The 22,170-nt window shown below is 41.5% G+C and overlaps 1 protein-coding gene across 8 annotated transcripts in view; it reads right to left on the bottom strand.

The window, feature by feature from the left end:
• LOC140734758 (FYVE, RhoGEF and PH domain-containing protein 4-like) overlaps positions 1 to 22,170 on the bottom strand; it is a 258,362-nt gene that overhangs the window by 70,214 nt on the left and 165,978 nt on the right. For all 8 annotated transcript variants that reach the window (XM_073059202.1, XM_073059207.1, XM_073059205.1 and 5 more), the window contains one exon: positions 13,403 to 13,576. In XM_073059202.1, coding sequence (XP_072915303.1) covers positions 13,403 to 13,576 — 174 coding nt within the window. The remainder of the gene's footprint in view (positions 1 to 13,402; positions 13,577 to 22,170) is intronic.

The following is a 22,170-nucleotide window of genomic DNA, read 5'->3' as shown; positions in this document are numbered from 1 at the left end:
TTCCAGTGCAGGTGTGCCTCTGGGTGGGAGACAGTTTCTGGCTGTGAGATCCCAGGAACCACAGAACCTGTGGCTTAGTTGGATACTACACTAGAAGACTGGGAAGTGGTTTGGCTGGGAACATGACTTCAAGTTTAATATTTTATTTTATAGTTACTTTTGTATTTAGTCATTGGTTAGTATCAGAAAATACAAACTGACAAGAAGAGAATCTTGCCCACCACCTGTGAACAGTAACACAGAAAACCATATGTGTACTCAGAATAAAGTTCCTTTTAACTCTAACTGGCATAGTCAGTGTGCAAAGGTCCTTGCTGATGGTATGCAATCTAAAAAAAGACCCACAATCTCTGGAAATATAAAAAAATACAAACAATAGAAATGACACTTACTTACAAAAACTGTTTTTCCTACAGTTACAAAACAGATATTATCCTTGATGATTACAATGTAAGGCTGAGGGAAGCAGCTCAACTGAACCACAGGATATACATTAATATTCTAAATGTTTCTTCAGCATGCATTAGGGCTGGTCAAATGCCCTCATGAGTGCCCATGAGACCAAAGAAAGAAAGAACTGAAGTCTGATGGAGTTTGGCAGCATCATTCCGGGTTCACTAAGCAACCATACTCCTAGTTAGAAAGCCAGTGAATCATGTGTCAGATATCCTAGCCTCTCTATTTCCCTTTCCTGGTTGGAACAGATACCCCAGTGGCAGTTCCTATGGGCAACGAATGTGAGAGGAGGAGGGAGGTCCTGGGTTGCAGAGAAATTTGCCAAGAGCAGGAAGAAGGCGGCATTATCGCAGCATTTTCAGGGAAAGGTTCTTAGGTGAGTATCACAGCAAGGGGCAATGTTTGCCTGGACTTGAAGGAGGCAATGAACAAATGTTCCCATCTGATGTACCCAAAAGACAGGTGACAATAATAACTGAGAGATTCTGCAGGTGCTGGACATTGAGAGGAACACACACAAAATGCTGATGGAACTCATTTGGTTAGGCAGCGCTTATGGAAATGAATATGTTTCAGGCTGCGACCTTTCATCAGTTGGCCTATGGATGTGAACATGATTGCCACCATCAGCTAATTTGCTTCAGGTCCATCGTAGTCTGCTGGTTATAGCTCGCACTATGCAGCTCACTACTGCATCAACGGGGTAAGAGTACACAACCTGAGGGAAAATAAAATTATTTCCTTCTCCTGGGAAGTTGTAGATGACTCCAAGGAACAACCTGGAGCACTTGGCTGAGAAGACATGGAGTTCACCTGCTATTACTTTCAGCAGTTTGGGCTGACAGCCAACTGCAGGAGTATTGGTGTGGTGCAATAATAAGATAATGGAATCAATTCTGCCAAACAAGGAATGCTAACTTACGTTTCTCTGAATCACCGCCTGGCGGCAAATCTATAATGGATTTCTGTAGTTGATGATATTTCTGTGGGAATTCCAGGACAAAGCTTCCACATTGGAAAGAAGGGGCTTCACCTTCAAAGCCTTTTGCAAGGTTAGTGCTGAAGCTTTCTAAGCTTCTTAATAATTTTTTTTCATATTGTATGCAAATGTCCATGCAGCTTCCACTGAGCACTTCACTGCACATCCCTAGAAGCCTTCAACTGTGAACGGAAACCAAACACCTGCAGGTGCTAGACATCCGGAAAGTTAACTCTGTGTCTCTTCCCACAGACGCCGCCTGGCCTGCTGAGAATTTTGTGATTCCATCAGTTGTTGCTACATCAAAGTTTAAGCCAATTTTCCTGTCCTCTCACCTGCACTGGGCTGATATCTGCACTTCCCTGTATCCATAGCCAGACTCAGGCTCTTCATTTCCGGGAATGTACCAGACCTGATCTCACCTCTAAGCTAATTTTTTACAGTGCTAAAGGTCACAATTTATGAACTCATCACTGTGAGTATATTAAGATATAGGATGTCTTTGTCAGCACTGCCTTGATGCTGAATTGCCACTGCCTCACTGCTTGAGAATCCTTAGCAGTCTCAATGCTGCAGCTTTTGAGGGCCAGGAATTCAGAGGAGGCCAATAAATAATTATCAATGAATCCTGTGCCAGCTTGATGAGCCAGTGAAACCAGAGCTGTTTTCTCTGAGGATGTTACTGTTGCTAATTGATCGAGACACCAATGTTGAACAAGTTGCACAGAGCACCGCGTAACACCGCTAATATCTTTGGAAAGAATGGAATTTCAAGATTTGAAGTTTTTAAATTTAGGTGTAGCATTGTGTTCAGGCGTTAGTGTCTGTACTGACGATGGATGCAACATAGTGTATTTACTGTCAATGAAGTGCCACCTGACTGTGGACACAAGGAGCTTCCCAGGTGATAAAGCTTCCTCCTTCTCTTCTTCCCTTTCCTGAAAGGCATCCAGAGCTGGAACTGAAAATCAGGAGCTCACTCTTCAAGAGGTTTTGCCATTGGTTCCTTCAGTTGGCCAGACTTTCTGGAATGACTTTTTAACTAATGGTTTTGGGCAATGCAAACTTTTCCTCTATGAGGTGAATCTGTTGCTACAATAGTTGTTATAGAACTTGGTGTCAACTGACGGAAACAAGATTGCAGCTCCTAGATAGCCACTAAGAAGATTAGCAGTTAAGTGCTGCCTGGATGGTGAACTCACCATAATAAGATGGGGCAAGCAGACTCGGGTTATCTGCTGGCTACCATTCTAGTACACATTTCCCTGCACCACCCTGTTCCACCCACAATATATTTAGATATGAAAAAAGCAAGCAGAAGATGATGCCTTTCAATTTCTAGTTTGTTTTTTTCTAATACTGGTCTTGAAGGGAAGTGAAAGAGAATGGACCTCAAAACTAAACTGCTTGAGGCTGCATTTTCTTGCTTTATTGAATCCCCCAAATTATTGGATTGTTTCTATGGCGGTGTTGAAGCTCATGTGAGAAGTTAAATGCAAATGTTTCTGGGGCAGCATTAAAATTTAATTACTTTCCTAGGTAACAGAATAATATTAGCTTTTCTGCTCCAAGGGAATATAGCTTTCAAACAAAGTCAGCCAAACTGGAATTTCATAAATCTTTTATGTTTATAAGATTTTACATGTGGACTGAAATTATGACATCCATACATCTAAAAACATTTTAATTAATGTGTTCTCCCATTTTTTTCCCTGTGCATATATTGCATTCGCAATTCAAATAAGGAAGTAATTTTGCCACTCATTGTAAAACTGAAGCTCTTCCTTGTCAGCATTTTGAGTTAAAAGAAAATCAATAAACTAAGTTACACCAAATAAACAAGTTAAGATTTTTAAGGCACAGTAATCAACAATTGTTTAAAATACACATTTAATGAGATAATAGCATAGAATTAAAAGTAATAATGCAACAATCAGAATTTATTCAAAAACACTAATAATATATTCAAAAGCACTGACAGAAACACTGGCAGGCCGATGGGACAAGGCAGATTAATGGTTTGGCCTGGACTAGATGGACTGAATGGCACAGTTCTGTGCTGTAGTACTCTATTACACTATTTGCTGAATAGAGTTTCACAGGAAGTGCTGTTAAAACTCCTAGATTTAACATTTCATCACAAATCAGTACAGCTTAAGGCAAGTTCCAAGCTTGGGAGTAAGTTGGGCAGTGGTTGGGTATCCCAAAGCTGCATCAAATATCTTTGTTGAAACACTTTAGATCATCAAAAGGTGGCAAAGAAATTTCATCTTAACCCAATATTTTTAGTGAAGCACCAGTAAATTCCATGATTAATGAGAGTTAGCTGAAAGGAATCTGAGCTGATTGGTTCCTTGACAGTTTGATGATTTTAGCCTTTCACCATGCATACTCTGCCCAAAGATCATTCCACTAATGACAAACATTTTGACATTAAACTTGCATTTGTAATTTGCAAGTTTCAAACTATGCTCTTATACAGATGAAGAACAACTATGCTAAAGCTGTAGCCCCTGATCAATCACTACAGAGTAGTGGGTTCAGCCCTAAGAGTGCCCTTGGTATTTTGAAACGGAACCTCCTTATTATGTTCCTTAACTTGAAATCTGAAAGCTGCAGAGCAAACTTCTCATGTGATATGAAGTCACTTCTTAATTGTTTCCATTCATAGGTAAAAGGCCAAATTTTGCCGTGTTTCCAAACCACTCAGTTCCTTAACAGGAACAGTCTCCCACGACCCACTCTGCAGAGTCACTTCATCATTTGGTTCACTTTCATCACATTTCCCCTCAGCCTTTCCAAAGGAAACCATCACGGCTTTCTAATCCCTAACCTTGTAAATGAAGTTCCTCAATCCAGGAATGAATCTTGTAACTTTCTTTTCTGGACCCTCTTTGATGCGTTCACATCTTTCCTGTATCATTGCAACCAAATCTGTTTCAAAGCGTGTTCCTCTAACATCTTGTATGTGTTGCCTGTTCTGAAACTTTGGCAGAGGTTAAGATAAGAGGATTAAGCAATCTGAGAAATCTTGCCGTCGTTTTGTCCAGAAAATTCAGAATTAACTATTCTTTTTTTTGTTAGCTGATCTGCAGTGTCAGAGAAGATTAACTAAAACCCAGACCGTTTCATCCTCGTCGGTGTAAGTATTCAGTGATGGCATTGGGTACTTATATCACTCTTGCCTTTTCTAAACTCATATCTCAACTTCTGTCATTTTATTCAGTGATTTATGTTACAGAAGAAAACAATAATTCTGTCTACTTGCATAATGCATGCAATTCGTACTTTTCAAACTGCAACTATTTTTCAACTATTGAGCTTCTGAATCTAAATACTAGATGTAGGGAGCCCAAAATCAACTCACAGTGCATCACCCACACAGGAGCAGAGGGACCTGCAGCAATGTGCATACAAATAACTGGAATGTAAGTGCAAGCTGAGAAAACAACTGATAGGACATACAAGATTCTTGGATTTATCAATAGAAGTAGAGTTTAAAGGAAGGGAACGTGCTGACACAGGTCCAATCTCAGCCAGAGTATTATACTGAGTTCTGGTTGCCATGTTACAATAGGATGAGGAACCACAGTAAGAGTCATGCAGTGACTGTACAGAGTGGATAGTGGGAAGCTGTTCCTGTTAATGGATTGATTGATTGATTTAGAAACACTGAAAAGACTTCCTCAGTCAAAAAGAAACTCAAAAAAGGTAGGTTTTGTCAACCATTGTTTTTTGTTGATTTTCTGCAGACTACTAATCTACGTGCAATTGGAGCCTGTAATTTACATTTCGCTGATGTGCTTTTGGGCCAACCAAGAGATCTTAGCTTTTGCTGTCTCTGAGGAAAGTCAATGTGGTTGAGAGTGAGGTTGAGAATGGAGTGTGCAGCCTAATGGCAGAGTGCAAACTGACGATCGACTCCAATTCCCGGCCAACTTGCTGATTAAAGTATCGAGCAAGATTGAAATCAATGAGGACGAGAGCAGAAAGTGAGCAGTTATTCAACACTGTCTGCCTAAGCTTGACCGCTCTCCCTCTCCCTCTCGTTCATTGCTACAGGAGGAAGGTACAGGAAACTTGGGTCTTGTTGTGTGTGTACAATGACATATCAATTAAAAAATATGAAGGTGTGGTTAACTGGTACGTTCATTTGGCTGAGAGAGGACAACAGATCAGTGCTCAGTCCTACTCTCTGGCCTTCTCCCCATAACCTTTGTTGCCATGGCCTATCATGAAGCTATCAAACTCTGCTTTAAATACACCCAACAACCTGATGTTATCGTCAACAATTGGTGCTAAGGTGAGTGATTGTGCTAAAAGAAATAGATCCACACATTACTTACTCCCTTTTTGGATGAATGTAACATAAAACTGTATATGTAACAAAACATGTAATCTCACTTTAACTATATTCAAATAAACATGCTTTCACAATAACAGTCCATAACTAACTTCACTATACTAAAGATTCAATCTTTTGGGTAGGGTTCTGTTTCTTTCAGTATAGCACCTTTATACCTGTGGAGTGCCAGTAGGTCTGGCAGGTGTCTTGCCAAAGACAACTTTCTCTGCCGCCGGTGTCCCATTGCTTTTGGTGACATGATCATAAGACCATAAGACAAAGGAGCAGAATTAGGCCATTTGGCCCATCGAGTTTGCTCCGCCATTCAATTATGGCCGATCCTCAGCCCCACTCCCCAGACATTTACCCGTAATGTTTGATGTTGTGGCCAATCAAGAACCTATCAGCTTCTGCCTTAAATACACCCAACAATCTGGCCTCCACAGTTGCCTGTAGTAACAAATTCACCATCCTCTGGCTAAAGAAATTTTTCCGCATTTCTGTTTCAAATGGATGCCCCTCTATCCTGAGGCTGTGCTCCCTTGTCCTAAACTCCCCCACCATAGGAAACATCCTTTCCACATCTAACATGTCTAGGTCTTTCAAGATTCAAAAAGTTCCAATGAGGCTCCCCTCCCCCATCCTTCTGAATTTCAGTGAGTACAGACCCAGAGCTATCAAACATTCCACCTATGATAACCCTTTCATTCCTGGAATCGCCTTGTGAACCTCCTCTGAAATCCCTCCAATACCAGCACATCTTTTCTTAGATAAGGAGCCCAAAACTGTTCCCATATTCAAGGTGAAGCCTCACCAGGTCATTTTAAAGCCTCAGCATCACATTTCTGCTCTTATATTCTAAACCTCTTCAAATGGATGCTAACATTGTACTTACCTTCCTCACCACTGACTCAAACTGCAAGTTAATCTTTAGGATGTTCTGCACAAGGATTCCCAGGTCCCTTTGCATCTTAATCATATGAACTCGATCATATTGTGATCACTACCTCCTAAGGGTTCTTTTACATCAAGCTCCCTAATCTCCGGATTATTATATAACACCCAATCCAGTATAGCTGATCCCCTAGTAGGCTCAATGACAAACTGCTCTAAAAAGCCATCTCGTAGATATTCAACAAACTCACCCTCTTGAGATCCATTTCCAACCTGATGATCTCATTTGACCTGCATGTTGAAATCTCCCACAACTATCATAACATTGCCCTTTTGACACACCTTTTCTATTTCCTGTTGTAATCCGTGGTCCACATCCCAGCTTCTGTTTGGAGGCCTGTATACTACTGCCATCAGGGTCCTTTTACCTCTACAGTTTCTTAACTCAACCCACAAGCAGAAGCAGGCCACCCCCTCTGCCTACCTTTCTATTTTGGACAGATATTGGCCACTGAATGAGCATCCATAGCAATCAGAAACATGGGAGTCCATGAATGGTTCCACAAAGTCAATAATCACTCTTTGCCTTGGTGAAGGTGACCACTCTCACTGTGTAACAGTGCCTATGGGGCTGCATTTTGAACTTTGTGGCATCCCGAACACCTTTCGGTCAAGTCTTCAATCTGTCTGTCTATTCCCAGCCACCGCACATAGCTCCGGGTGAGCCTCTTCATCTTGACTGTACCCAGGCGACCTTCACGCAGATTCTCTAACACTCTGGTACACAGTTTAGAGGCAACTACAACCCGTGATCCACCCATCAACATTTTTTGACATACAGGCAGTTGGCCTCATCTCTCTGAGAACTCTGGAAGCATAGGGTTATAATAAGCTGGCCATCCTTGCATAGCGATGTCATAGACTTTTGACAATGTTGGGTCATTGCTTGTTTCTCTTTCTATTTCCAAATTTGTTAACAGCAAATGGTCCTCCAACGCTGGGTGAACAACCTCTGCTGGGTCACAGTATGAAGACTTTTCTTCTTCAGTTGCCAACAGTGGAAGACGTGACAAGTTGTCAGCATAGCTGTGTGGTTTGGTACCCTTGAACTCCATGTTATAAGAGAGGGCTCCGAGGAACAGTGCCCAACATTGCAACTGGGTAGTAGTCATCACTGGAAGTGAAAATGGACACAAGGGGCTGGTGGTCTGTCACTAGAGTAAACTTTTGTCCGTTGAGGTAGTGGGGGAACTTTACTCTCCATACTAGACTAAGGGCCTCTCAGATTATTTGTGCATGGTTGTGTTCTGCGTTCGTCAGTGATCTTCAAGCAAATCCAATTGGATGTTCAGATCCATCTTTCATAATGTGTGACAAAATGGCATCAATCCCAAAAGGGGAAGCATCACACGCCAGTCCGATGGGCGGAGAGGGGTCATAATGTGTGAGCAATTCATCTGATGCTATTAGTCTCTTTGTTTCCTTGAGTGCTCTTTCTCATCTTTCTGACCATTCCCAATTTGTTCCTGTCTGGAACAGTGTGTTCAATAGGTGCAGCACTGTAGCAATGTTTAGGAGAAACCAGTGATAGTAGTTTATCAGGCTCCAGTAATGACCTGAGTTGTGACACATTTTCTGGTTTGGGTGCCTGTAGCACTGCTTCAATCTTTTCTTGTGACTTATGTAAGCCCTGCTCATCAATGACATGTCCACAGTATGAGATTTAACTCTTGAAAAACTCACATTTCTCTCTCTTTGCACGCAGACCATACTCACTCAGCCTGGTGAGCACTCTACCAAGGTTCTGGAGGTGCTCTTCATCATTCTTGTCAGTCATGATGATGTCATTGAGGTAACATTGTGCTCCTGGGATATCTTGGAGCACTTGATCCATTGCTCTTTTCCAAATTGCTGGAGATGATGCGACGCCAGAGACGAGACGGATTATACTAGATTAGTCCCTTTTGAGGTTCCTGCTTGACTCCTCAATCTCCATTTACAGATAGGCTTGTGACAAGTCAATCTCTGAAAACCTCTCCCCACTCGCCAAAGATGCAAAACTGTCTCCTATTTGTGACAGAGGATGCTGCACAGTACGCAGCACAGGGTTGATGCTCACTCTGAAGTCCCTGCATATGTGAATGGCTCTGGACTTCTCTTTCTTGATCACCGGGACAATGGGCATGGCCAAATCGCTCCACTCAAACTTAGAGAGAATTCCAGGTACCTCCAAGCTCTGGTCAGCATCCAACTGAGGATGTAGTGCATAAGGCACTGGATAATGAGTGTATGTATAACTTGGACACTGAATTTAGAATTTAAATCTTACATCTATCCCACAATGTGAAGGAGTAAAAATCCGCGTTATGACTCTGTTGCAATGTACAGACATGTGAATTTTAAAGTCTAATAGCTTGTAGAAAGTAGCTGTCCTGTAGCCTGTTGGTCCTGGTTTTAATGTTACGGTACCGTTTGTCAGACAGAAGCAGCTGGAACAGTTTACGGTTGGGGTGACTGGTGACCCCGATGATCTTCCAGGCCTTCTTTCTGCACTTGTTGCTGTAAGTGTCGTCAATGGAGGGATGTCCCTGTCCACAGTTGTGCTGGGCCGTCTGTACCACTCTCTGCAGTTCCCATACAAGGCGGTGAAACAGCCAGTCAGGATGCTCTCAATGGTGCCCCTGCAGAAGGTCTTGAGGATGTGGGGGGCCATGCTGAACTTTTTCGGTCGCTTGAGGTGGAAGAGACACTATTGTGCTTTTTTTACCAAAAAGCCGGTGTGTACAGTCCAGGTGAGATCAGTGGTGATGTGTATACCGAGAAAATACATGGGTTTCATGGGAAAATACATGTAAATACATGTACATCTCCAAGTGGCAATTTGATTAAAAGCATCGTTGTTATTTTAAGTACAGTACAGATTTAATCACATAATCTCAGATTCAGAATCAGGTTTATTATCACCAGCATGTGTTGTGAAATTTGTTAACTTAGCAGCAGCAGTTCAATGCAATACATAATCTAGCAGAGAGAGAAAAATAATGAATAAAATAAAAATAATAAATAAACAAGTTAATCAATTATGTATATTGAATAGATTTTTAAAAAGCGTGCAAAAACAGAAATAGTGTCTATTTTAAAAAAAGTAAAGGTAGTGTCCAAAGATTCAATATCCATTTAGGAATCGGATGGCAGAGGGGAAGAAGCTGTTCCTGAATCGCTGAGTGTGTGCCTTCAGGCTTCTGTACCTCCTCCCTTGCTTTACTTTATTGTCACCAAACAATTGATACTAGAGCGTACAATCATCACAGCGATATTTGTTTCTGCGCTTCACGCTCACTGAAGTACAAATCAAAGTAAATATAATAAAAATTTAAATTATAAATTATAATTACAAAATAGAAAAGGAACAGTAAGGTAGTGCAAGTCAGGTCCAGATATTTGGAAGGTACGGCCCAGATCCGGGTCAGGATCCGTTCCGCAGTCTTATCACAGTTGGAAAGAAGCTGTTTCCAAATCTGGCCGTACGAATCTTCATGCTCCTGAATCTTCTCCCGGAGGGAAGTGGGACAAAAAGTGTGTTGGCTGGGTGGGTCTTGTCCTTGATTATCCTGGCAGCACTGTGAGTGCTGTGGTGTAAAGTGAGTCCGAGGATGGAAGATTGGTTTGTGTGATGTGCTGGGCTATGTTCACGATCTTCTGCAGCTTCTTCTGGTCTTGGACGGGACAACTTCCATACCAGGTTGTGATGCACCCTAGAAGAATGCTTTCTACGGTGCACCTATAAGAATTAGTGAGGGTTTTAGGGGACAGACCAAATTTCTTCAGCTTTCTCAGGAAGTAAAGGCACTGGTGGGCCTTCTTGGTAGTGGACTCTGCCTGGTTAGACCAAGTCAGGTCATTTGTGATATTCACCCCGAGGAACTTAAAGCTTTTGACCTGTTCCACCTGCGCACCACCGATGTAGATGCGGTCCGCTACTCCTTCTGAAGTCAACAACCAATTCCTTTGTCTTGCTGACTTTGAGGGATACCTGTTGGTAACCGTGAGAAAAGGGCATGCCCTGGGTGTTGGAGATCCTTAATAATGATGCTGCCTTTCTGAGACACCACTCCCTAAAGATGTCCTGGGTACTTTGTAGGCTAGAACCCAAGATGGAGCTGACTAGATTTACAACCCACTGCAGCTTCTTTTGGTCCTGTGAGTAGCCCTCCCATACCAGACAGTGATGCAGCCTGTCAGAATGCTCTCCAAGGTACATCTATAGAAGTTTCTGAGTGTATTTGTTGACATGCCAAATCTCTTCAAACTCATAATTAAGTATAGCCGCTGTCTTGCCTTCTTTATAACTACATCGGTATGTTGGGACTAAGTTAGATCCTCAGAGATCTTGACACCCAGGAACTTGAAGCTGCTCACTCTCACTAATCTAGTTAAAATGTGGAATAAGGAATGAGTAGAACATTCCAGAAAGGTCTTCTTAGCTAGAATTTTAATCCTGATTTATTATTCAGGGTAAGATCACATGGCACTTTTTAAAGAAGAGCAGGGTAATTTTCCTTGTGCCCGAGGCAACTTTCATGCTACAGGCCACAAACCAGAATACATTATTTATTTATCTTATCTAGTCTTTGTGGGTTCCTAACTTCTTGCTGAACAACCATAACTGCAATTCAATAGCCATGAACTATTTTGGATGATGCCATGCTACAGAGATCTGTAATAATGTATGAGATCATGAAAAGGCAACGTAACTTCATTGGACAAGTGATTAGGAAAGAGGAGTTAGAATGCACGATAACTATGGGAAAGATTGAAGGGAAGAAAGCAAGAGGAAGGCAAAGACAAATGATGATGGGGACAACAGCCAGAGAAATGGAAATGAATAACAATGAATTGATCCACTTGACCCGAAACAGGAGTGTGTGGGCCATGGCGATCAAAGCTCAAACTGGGCGTGGCACCTGATGATGATGATGATGATGACCGCTGCGTGGAGTAGTTTGCTTTCCTTCTGATGACCCTGGGACCAATGTTCCCTCTAAGGCATGTGTGTGTACGTGTGCACGCACACTCAACTTTTGCTATTAGCTCACAAAGGAATTTAAACTGCATACAAAAGTTTCTCACCATCTATCTCATTGGCAGGTTAAGTATATTTCATGATCGTACACAATCACATTTCTTTTTCTAGTTTCTGATGCGGATGGTGTTGACAATGTGGAATTTGTGATGATTTGTCTGTAGATTTTAGAACTGGCTTACGTATACTGTTTTTATTGTGGACATTATTGATTCACTACGTCGAATTCCAAAGAAGCAAAGGGCGTGAAATGCAAAAGAACTGCCAGGTCATTTGAAGCAGAGTAGCTTAATGAAACTGTAGAAACTGCTACTCCAAAAATTCATGAGATCAGGAACATGCAACTATGAGAAATATTTATGTTCAATACAGAAACTGGCATTACCTGCGTGTATTGTTGTGGTGAACTACATATACCTGTCTGGACACATCCCACCCCCCTGCTGACTGCTCCTGTGGCTCCTCCCACAGACCCCTATATAAAGGCGATTGGAGGCACTGCTCCTCCCTCAGTCTCCAGGATGCTGTGTGATGGTCTCTTGCTGCTGACAGTGCTCTCTTCCAGCTAATAAAAGCCTATCTCTTGCCTCACATCTCCGAGAGTTATTGATGGTGCATCAATTGTCACTATGCAAAAGTTGCTGAAGAATTTGCAAGTGGGAAGAAGTGGAGTGATATTTGGAAACTTGGGTTTTTAAAGCATCAGTTAGCAAGCAAATCATGGATGGTGTACAAAAGCTCTGGCGAGAAAACCCTTCAATACTCGCTACAGGCCTGCTACGTATGTTTTGTAAGAGTGCAGATGAACGCAAGTAAAAATGATCAAACCCAGAGGAGATCAAAGTTCTTATTTATGGTTATTATATATTTTTTCAAACAACAAATAACAAACTGGACTTGATAGTTAATTATCCTTAGAATAGCTTCAGGTTTACTTCCACTTAAAAATTCAGAGCGCACATTTTGTTGTCACTGAGGCAAAAAAATTGCACAGCAGAAGATTTTTGTGCAGACTGGTCATTACAAATTTGAGGGAACACTGACTGGGATGTCTCTTTCTAAGGCTAATGTAAAAGAATCATTTTGGTCTATGTTTCCTGCTCCTAAGCTCTTTGTGAACCATGTTCCTACTGAGGCCTGCAGTGCAGTGTGTTGTGCATTTGCTGTGGAGGAGATTAGCTCTGATTTATAGTTCTCCTCAGATTGCTGAACACAGCAGAAGTCCTTTAATAATGTCCCCCCTTAGCACGCATACAGTCTAATCAGCTGCTTCTGGGAATAATCCAAGCTGTCTCAGTACCCCAGGACAGCAGTCAGGCCTTGTTCAGGGCCTAGTCATGCTGAGGCTCCTCGCATGCAGAGATGCACTTGAGCACTTTCTTCTAAAGGACAGAATTCAAGACGAATGCAACTATTGCTTCTCTCAGAATGCTGACATTGCGTTTCTTATTACTATTTTATAGCCCTTTCACTCCGTTTTGGTTTTCTAACATATTGCTTTGAAAACTTTACCACAGAAAACACCTTGGCCCTCTTCCAAGATGCATGCAGACTTCAAAGGAAATTCCAAGCAACACTCATTTATCTATCATGGCATAAAAATTGCCACCTGCAGCATCAATGAACATTTATTTTAGTCACTTACCTTGAGGCTTTGGACTTGCGTATGATCTGACTGTGATTGGGGTATTTCTCCCATTTATGTCCTGAGCATCATTTCTTGCTGTACTCCTGAAAGTTCTTACAATTGGCTTAGAAGGATTTGGTAGACTGGACCTACGGTCTGATGCAGAAACCTTCAAGTGGTTGAAACTGTTGGCTGTGGAATGGAGCAACAGAAAGAGCGATTATAAAGATTAGTTGTGGTTAGCATTTTCAAATAGATGATTTATTTTTGATTTCCCCACATCTGAAGACTATGTTAACTGAATACTTCATCTGGAATTGCTTTTAACAGAAAAATATCAACAACTCAATTTTTTTTATAGTTAGCAGACATTACTGTGATGGAGCGAGGTCAGTCTTGATTCAAGTTAAAAGAATTAATACATTGTCCATGCCAATGGAAAATCTCTTCAATGAAGCATCCATCATCAAGGACCCCCACCACCCCAGGTCATGCTCTCCTCGCTGCTGCCAGCATGGAGGAGGGACAGGAGGCTCAGGACCCCAACCACCAGCTTCAAAGACAGTTACTACCCCTCAACCACCCTGCTACTGAACCACTCAGCTTAACGTCCCCCATCACTAAACTGCTCCCACAACCTACAGACTCACTTTCAAGGAATCTATATCTCATATCCTTGATATTCGTTGCTTATTTATTTATTATTATTTTCTTTTATTTTGTATTTTCACAGTTTGTTGTCTTTTATGCCTTGGTTGTTTGTCCACCCTGTTGAGTATGGTCTTTCACTGACTCAATTGTGTTTCTTGGACTTGCTGTGTATGCCCACAAAAAAACCAATCTACATGGTGACATGTGTGTACTTTAATAATAACTTTGAAAACCATGCAGATTTTGTTTTGGGATTTACACTATTCATTTGGGAGTGGTGGGTGTACTGATTTTACTCTGGTCTGTCTCCCAAATACTCTGGTACTTTCTATGCTTTTATCATCTCACCTGGTTTCGTACCTCCCATTTCCCTTAAAATTCTCTCCTCTCTTGCTTACACAATTCCCAGACCAACCTGTCCTCTTAGGCACTCTGCTTTCTCCACTTTGATTCTCCATCAAACAGTGTAGCACCCTCAAATAATTTCAGCCTCCATCCCGTCCTCTCACCTCTGATCTTGTTGCCCTATTGCCTTGCATGTGGACTCTCTTCCCAAAGCTTATGGCCAGTCTCTTTCCCTCTCATACAGTCCCAGGTTACACTTCACTTCAGTCACAGGCAATGACTTCTGATGATCTATTTGCGTACCACAATTCCCAACCCTCTCTAACATCAATTTCTTCTGTGGAGATATTTCTCCGCCTACCTACATCCTGGCTTCACCTATTACATTCCAGCTATCCTCCTTCCCACCCCCCCTATCTTTTATTCTGTTGCCCTCCCCATTCCTTTCCAGTCCTAAAGAAGGGTCTCGGCCCAAACGTCAACTGTTTATTCATTTCCATAGATGCTGCCTGACCTGCTTAGTTCCTCTAGCATTTTGTGCATGTTGCTCCGGATTTCCAACATCTGAAGAATATTTTGTGTTTATTATTATCTCCATCCTAGTTTACATCCAACATTCAGGTTTCCTCCTTTATTACTCTGTTGTGTATGTTTGTGGGGGGATATCGCAGAGATTTTATTTCTCATCAAAACTTTTTCACATTTTTGTTCAAATATGGAAATGCTTATAACTTCAGTTTAATATTCCCATGCATGTCAAACTTTGTGGCATTTTCATTTCCTGATGCAAATTGCTTCTGTGCAATAAACAGATCAGCAACTTAACCTTATGTTTTGCAATCAGAAAGATGCTTCCCTAAAACTGAGACATGAGGATATACTAAACAATCATTGTATTTCCTTTCATGAATTGTAATGCCAGTTAGTTTACCCTTCATTAAACTACTCTATGTGCCTCATAAATAAAGACAAATTTTAGCTAATTAATTGGAATGCTGGTCATTCCTGTGGCAGCAAAAACTGATTTATTTGATGAACATTATTGTGAAATTTTGCTTGACAGTAAGGTTCTGCATCTTACCCATTATTTTAGTTGATTGATTATTGTCCTGTCAGATTCATATTTGGCCTTTTATCATTTCTACTGCATGCACATAATTAACTATTCAATGTTTATTTACATCAAATTAGTCTTTAATATTTGACAATATACATTCATGATATTCCATTTTCATCTGATTGGAAGAAGTTGAAAAGTAATGTAATTATCATTTCTTCTTACTCAAAGTACTCGAAGTACATTTATTTTCAACAAATGTATAAATTATACAACCTTGAGATTTGTTTTGCTTCTAGGCAGTCACAATGCAAGAAACCCAAAAGAACCCAATTTAATGGGACATGCTCGGCACAACTTTGTGGGCCGAAGGGCCTGTATTGTGCTGTAAGTTTTCTATGTTTCCAAAGAATAGACTAACCCCCCCAATGCAAAAAATATGCAAACAATAGAACCGAGCAGCAACAACAGCATTCTGAACCAAATTGAGTCCTTAGATCCAAACCCCCGGAGCAGCCCAGCGTAGGCCCAAATCCTCAGTATTTGGCTCATAACGTTAGTGGGACAAATCACCTCAAAGTTCGCAGACATGAAGCACAGCAGCCAGGCGCAGCTTCACAGCCTCAGTACAGAGAGAAGCCCCCAGTTTACCTAGTACAGCGTTTAAATTTGGATGTATTAGACTCACATTTACACCACATTTCATATGAGAAACTCAAGTGACCCGAGATTCATCTGTTTTGTGTAGGTTGTTTTTTCTTTAATAATTTGGAATATTAAATGGGGTAAATCTATACCAGGGGTTCCTAACCTTTTTTATGCCATGGACCCATATCAGTAACCGAGGGGTCCCTGGACCCCAGGTTGGGAACCCCTACTCTAGACTGAATTATAATATTAGTACAAAAATGGATGAGAAAATAGTGATGAGGAATAGAAACACTTCGGAAAAGTGGGGCGAAAAGGCAAGGTGGCAAAGCCTGTATCCATTCATTGTGACTCTCTCAGGCACAAATATTCAAAGTTCCAAGTAAATTTATTATCAAAGTATGTATATGTTATGAAATACAACCCTGAAATTCATTTTTTGCAGGCATTTGGAATAGAACAAAGAAGAACAATAGAATCAATGAAAAGCTACACCCAAAGACTGACAGATTGTGCAAATACAAAAAGAAGCAAATAATAAATAAACAAATAAATCTGAGAACATGAGGTGCAGAGTCCTTAGAACTGAGTCCAAAGGTTGTATTCAATGATTAGTTCAGTGTTGTGGTGAGTGAAGATGTCCATGCTGGTTCAGGAGCCTGATGGTTGGAAGGTAATAACTGTTCCTGAACCTAATAGTTTGGGATCTAAAGCTCCTGTACCTTCTTCCTGGATGCTAGCAGCAAGAAGAGAGCCTAACCTGGATGGTGGGGGTCCCTGATGACGCAATTGGTTTCTTTTGGTAGTACTCGTGTTAGATGTGTTCAATGGTGGGGTGGGCCTTTCCTGTGATGAACTGGACTGTATCCATCACTTTTTATTGATTTGCCATTCTTGGGCACTGGTGCTTCCATACCAGATCGTCATGCATCTTGTCAGGATACTGTCCGATGTGCATCTATAAAAGTTAGTCAGAGTTTTAGATGACATGTCAAACTTCTGAAGTAGAGGCTCTGCCATGCTTTCTTTGAGATTGCACTTACATGCTGTCCCCAGGACAAATCCTCTGACATGATAACAGCAAGGAATTTACCTCTCTACCTCCAGTCCTCTAATCAGCACTGGCTCATGAACCCCCAATTTCTTCCTCCTGTAGTCAACCATCAGCTCTTTATTTTTCCTGATGCTGAGTGAGAGGTTGTTGTGTGGCACCTCTCACCCAGATTTTCAATCTTCCAGGCAATTATGTGAAAAGTGTCAAGGTAAGCTATGATCCACAGAGCCCGTATCTCAGGGGCATCTCTCCGTATAGGCAAACATCAATAACAAAATTCAGCATTCCCTTCGGTAGACCAGCAGAGCCACTGGCCATCTGAAGTAAAGAATGCTGGAACAGCATATGGTACGGTATTCTTTACCTGGGGCAGCAGAGTAGTGTAATGTTATTATAGCAACAGCAATCGAGGTTTGAATGTAAGGAATTTGTACGTTCTCCCTGTGACCGCATGGGTTTCCTTCAGGTGATCTGGCTCCCCCACCGCACCCACTTTCCAAAGACATACAGGATAGGGTCTTTAGTTGTGGGCAACCACGGTGACACTTGCAGGCTGTGTTGGTCATTGTCCTCACCAGGGGATCAGAGGCGGAGGGAGTCTGCAACTTTGAATTCCTCGACATTATGGTTTCAGAGGACCTGCCCTGGGCCCAGCACACAAGCGCCATTGCAAAGAGAGCATGGCAGCGCCACTGATTTTTTTTTAGAAGTTCGCACAGATTTGGCATTTCATCCAAATCGTTGACAAAATCCTATACTTCGGTAGAGAGCATACTGATTGGTTGCATCGCAGCCTGGTACGGGAACACCAACGCTCTAGATCAGAAAAACCTACAAGAAGTAGCGGATACAGCCCAGTCTATCACAGGTAAAGCAGAGTCCACAATACTGGTGGCCGATATTGCCAGAACCATTGAAGAGCAATGGAACACTACGGACCACTGATTGTATTACCATGGACTCGTCTTTTATTGTTACATTCTTTTTTCTGCACTAAAATCTTGCTTTTGCACGACAATTTTCCGGGTATAATTTAGGTTCTTGATGCACCATCAATAACTCTCGGAGACTGGAAGTGAACGATAGGCTTTTATTAGCAACAAAAGGGAGCACGACATCTCAGAGACTGAGGGAGGAGCAGTGCCCCAATCGCCTTTATACAGGGGTCTGTGGGAAGAGCCACAGGAGCAGTCATCAGAGGGGCGTGTCCAGACAGGTATACATAGTTTACCACATTACTATTGATTGATTGATTGAGATACAGCATGAAATAGGCCTTTCCGGCCCTTTGAGCTGCACAGCCCAGCAATCTCCCAATTGAATCCTAGCCTAATCACGGAACAATTTACAATGACCAATCAATCTACCAACTAGTACGTCTTTGGACAATGGGAGGAAACCGGAGCACCTGGAGGAAACCCACACAGTCACAGGGAGAATGTACAAACTGCTCACAGGCAGAAGCGGGAACTGAACCTGAGTTGATGGTACTACTGTACAGTGTTTTGCTAACCACTATACTGCCTTGTGTTGTCTGTAATGCTGCTGCAAGCATGTTTTCTTTGTATTTTGTGTTTTGTTGTACTTGTGCACGTAACAAGAAACTCAGTTTGATTTGATTTGAAAATAACTGAGCCAAAGTCAATGTCCTCCCCCAAACATCCTTTGCTTATTCAAAACCAGCCTTCCAACACAGGCATCGACTCAGAACCTTACCATGGCACAGGATTATCAGACAGCTGACACACTGACATGTGGTAATTCCCTGGCCTGGGATCAATCAAAATTGAGAGGACACTAAGAACTTTGAATCCTTTTGTCAAAAGAATGCAGAAGAGAACATTACCGTCCACGTTATTATCCACCAACCCAGCAAGCAACTCCTACCCGGTGGCAGAGCCTACAGAATCCACATCAGCCACCTCCGAACCACGTAAGATGAAATAAGTCATTCTCTATGTGCAGAGACAACCTGAAAAGAGTGAACCATTCCTGGGCCTAAAGCTTTTCTAGATTCTACAATGTAATATCTGTGTCTTCCAATTACACCCTCTCAAAATGCAACTGCTCACATTTTTTAGCTCCTATTGTCTGTTCCCATGTCTTTTCCATCCCTTCATTTTCATTCCTTTGCTTTGCTAGGATCAAATCTTTCATTATCTCATTTCAATTATCTTCTAGACAATTTCATAATTCCCCTTGAATGTCAATTCCATTATCCTTTGCTTTTAAGCAATTGTTTTTAATGCCTCACTTTATGAATCACATATCTTACATGATATTTGTACTGCCAATGAGAACAAACCTTGCCATGTATATTTGTGATAGAAATAAGTAGCCTTAGGTCAGGATAACTAGAACTTAATACATCTTCATCCCTCTTAAAAAAAAAAGCTCTCTTAAACAAACAAGATGTAAAAAGTTAAAGTGAAAATCTTGATCAGAAGCAAGGACTGTGGGAAATACCAATGCAGCATCGGTGGAGTTAGGAACATAGCTAACTAAGGAAATGTCTCAGGTTCAGGCTTGGCTGGAATAGTTGTAGGTTATTAATTTCCATTCAATTTGAAACTGCTTTGTCTAGTTTCAGGGGAAGTTGTAAGCTCATTTCAATATTTAAATATGGCTACATGACTTATGGATCTGGCTAGGGTTTCAGGTCCCAAGAACTATGAGAAGGTTGTCAATCATTGCCAGGTCAAGAATCCGACATAGTTCATTGAGATTCTAGCTTTCTCAAGCACCTGCCATTGTAGTAGCCACCACCAATTCTGCCCACCCCAGGTCCTGACATCCTTTCTCACTCTTTGCTGATGTTCGTTAAGCTCAATTCCCCTGAGCCTTGCTTATCTCCCTCAAATATTGAGCCCAATCTCCGTCCTTTCTGTCACTCTGCTGCTGATAGCCCACAATCTGACAGCCAGCCTCTCTAAATGGGGATGGAAATGCTGGGTGTAGTAACCTCACACTGCCCCATGGCCCACCCAGTACCTTACTCAGCAAACACAAGGTCCAAAATTTCAAGTCACTGAGTGAGAAACTTCAGCAAACAGCACCTAATTTGCACCAGGTCTCCCGAATTTGGAGAAAAAGGTAGTTTGTCATGTCAATACAGCAAATCTGTTTTTTATTAATTCAAATTGCTAATGGCAATGTATGTGGGGTAAAAACAGGAGGACCAGCATTGTTGGGAAGTGATTGGCTAAGATGACTATAACTTGATTGGAGATCCATCCACTCCCTCTATGCCACATCAAAAGAGTCAACTAAAAACAAATTAAGAAAGGTAGTGCATGATACCACAACTGTCTCCATGCTGCATGTCATAAACTGTTGCTCAACAGAGGGCAAACAGGTGTTGGTGCAAACCTCCGTGCCTCCGATTTGAAAGCATATTGGACCGAGGAAGGACCACGTTGCCCAGTGGAAGTGTTGAAAGTAGTCATCCAACAATGGCAGTTTTTGTTGGTAACGTATCTGAGAAAGCCTCTGCTATGTTAATCAGGCAGTTACTTGAGAAATGTGGCTTGGTTTTAAGTTGGAAGAGAGTTCAAGGATCTTCAGAAAAGTTAAAAGTGTTCAGCTTTTGTGAGTATAAAGAAAATCTACTCTGCCTGCATTAAGGTCATTGCATGAAACTTCAAGTGGGAGACGAAAAGCTGCTTGTAAAAGTAGATGCAAAGACCAAAGCCCAGCTGGATGAACGGAAAGCTAAAAAGAAATGAGTAAATGGAGATACAAAAACAAGGGATTCATTAAGATGATATTGTGGATGAGGAAACCAAGAGGAGAGATCAGATCGTAAAAGGAGCAGTAGAGGGATTAATCAGAGAATGGACTTAATGAATCTTCCCAAGATCAAGGTACACAAACTAGAAGAAAAAGGAATGAGAAGAAAGGTATCCAGAGCTGTCAGAACCACTTCCTGCAATCTCAGAGTCAACTCCTTCAACCACCATGGAGGAAACCTCAGAACCTGAGATTGTTTCACAGCCACATCTCACCTGCCAAGCAGAGTAACCTCCTTTGTCAGGAAAGATGTTATCCTACAGAGTAAGAAATCCTCCACAAAGATTAATCTTTAGGGCTAAATGGGACAATTTAAAATTTACTGTGCTGTGGATGCCTGTATATAGTAGTTGTATTATACAGTACATTGTGTGTATAGTTGAGGTGCAATCTGTATCGAGTTGGTTTATAGCTAAGCAAGGAGTGTTGTATATTTAATATTTCAGTAGTATTTGAGTAATATTGTAATTACGTTGTTGATTAAGCATTCCTTATTTGTTTAAATAATTCATTACGTGTTATATGTAAAAATATGTGAATTGCATACGTCATCAAACACATGTGCCTCGCTTAAAAAGTAAAAATGAAGTACATGAGTTATCTTTGACTCCCCAGTTTTCCTTTGAACTAGCTTAATGTTTTATAGTTACAAAACATGAGAAATGCAGCATTAATGGGTGGGCCCAGGGAAGGGACAAACAATGCTGTTCATTAGAGGCCCTGCAAGAAGCACACTTGCAGCCCTCTGCTTATAGGCACCAAATGTATGTTTTTAGTGACAGTTTCCGGAATTCCCTGCAAGTTTGGATTAGGCTCTCCTTAACGTTGGTGGTATGGGACCTACTGTGCAAGGTTAACAAAGCTTTAGTGTTACATACCCCGTGGGTATCTTGTGACTGTCTCATGACCGTGATGTAATTGAGTATCTGGTGAGCATGATGTAGTGGTCTTGTGCTGGTGGGGTGATGTAATTTCCCACCAGTGTGAGGTCACATGATGTAATTTTCCCGCCAGTGAGGTCACGTGGTGACATGTTCTCAACAGGTATAAAACTGGAAATCCTGCTGTGACGTAGGGAATTTTTGTGTTGAGACGTCATTTAAGTTGTCAGTTACTCCGTTATACTGCGTATTTGGTCTCATGATGCAGTTTTGTTTTAAAGTGGAGTTTTACTTTCTACTGTCAGTTGTGCCGGCAGTTTTGAAAATCACTGTCAGTTATGTTTGATGTATCTTCGATTTA

The sequence above is a fragment of the Hemitrygon akajei genome, chromosome 10 (assembly GCF_048418815.1).
Source record: "Hemitrygon akajei chromosome 10, sHemAka1.3, whole genome shotgun sequence".
Taxonomy (NCBI): Eukaryota; Metazoa; Chordata; class Chondrichthyes; order Myliobatiformes; family Dasyatidae; genus Hemitrygon; species Hemitrygon akajei.
Note: the sequence above shows the minus strand (reverse complement) of the source record. Positions and strands in the feature narration are given on the sequence as shown.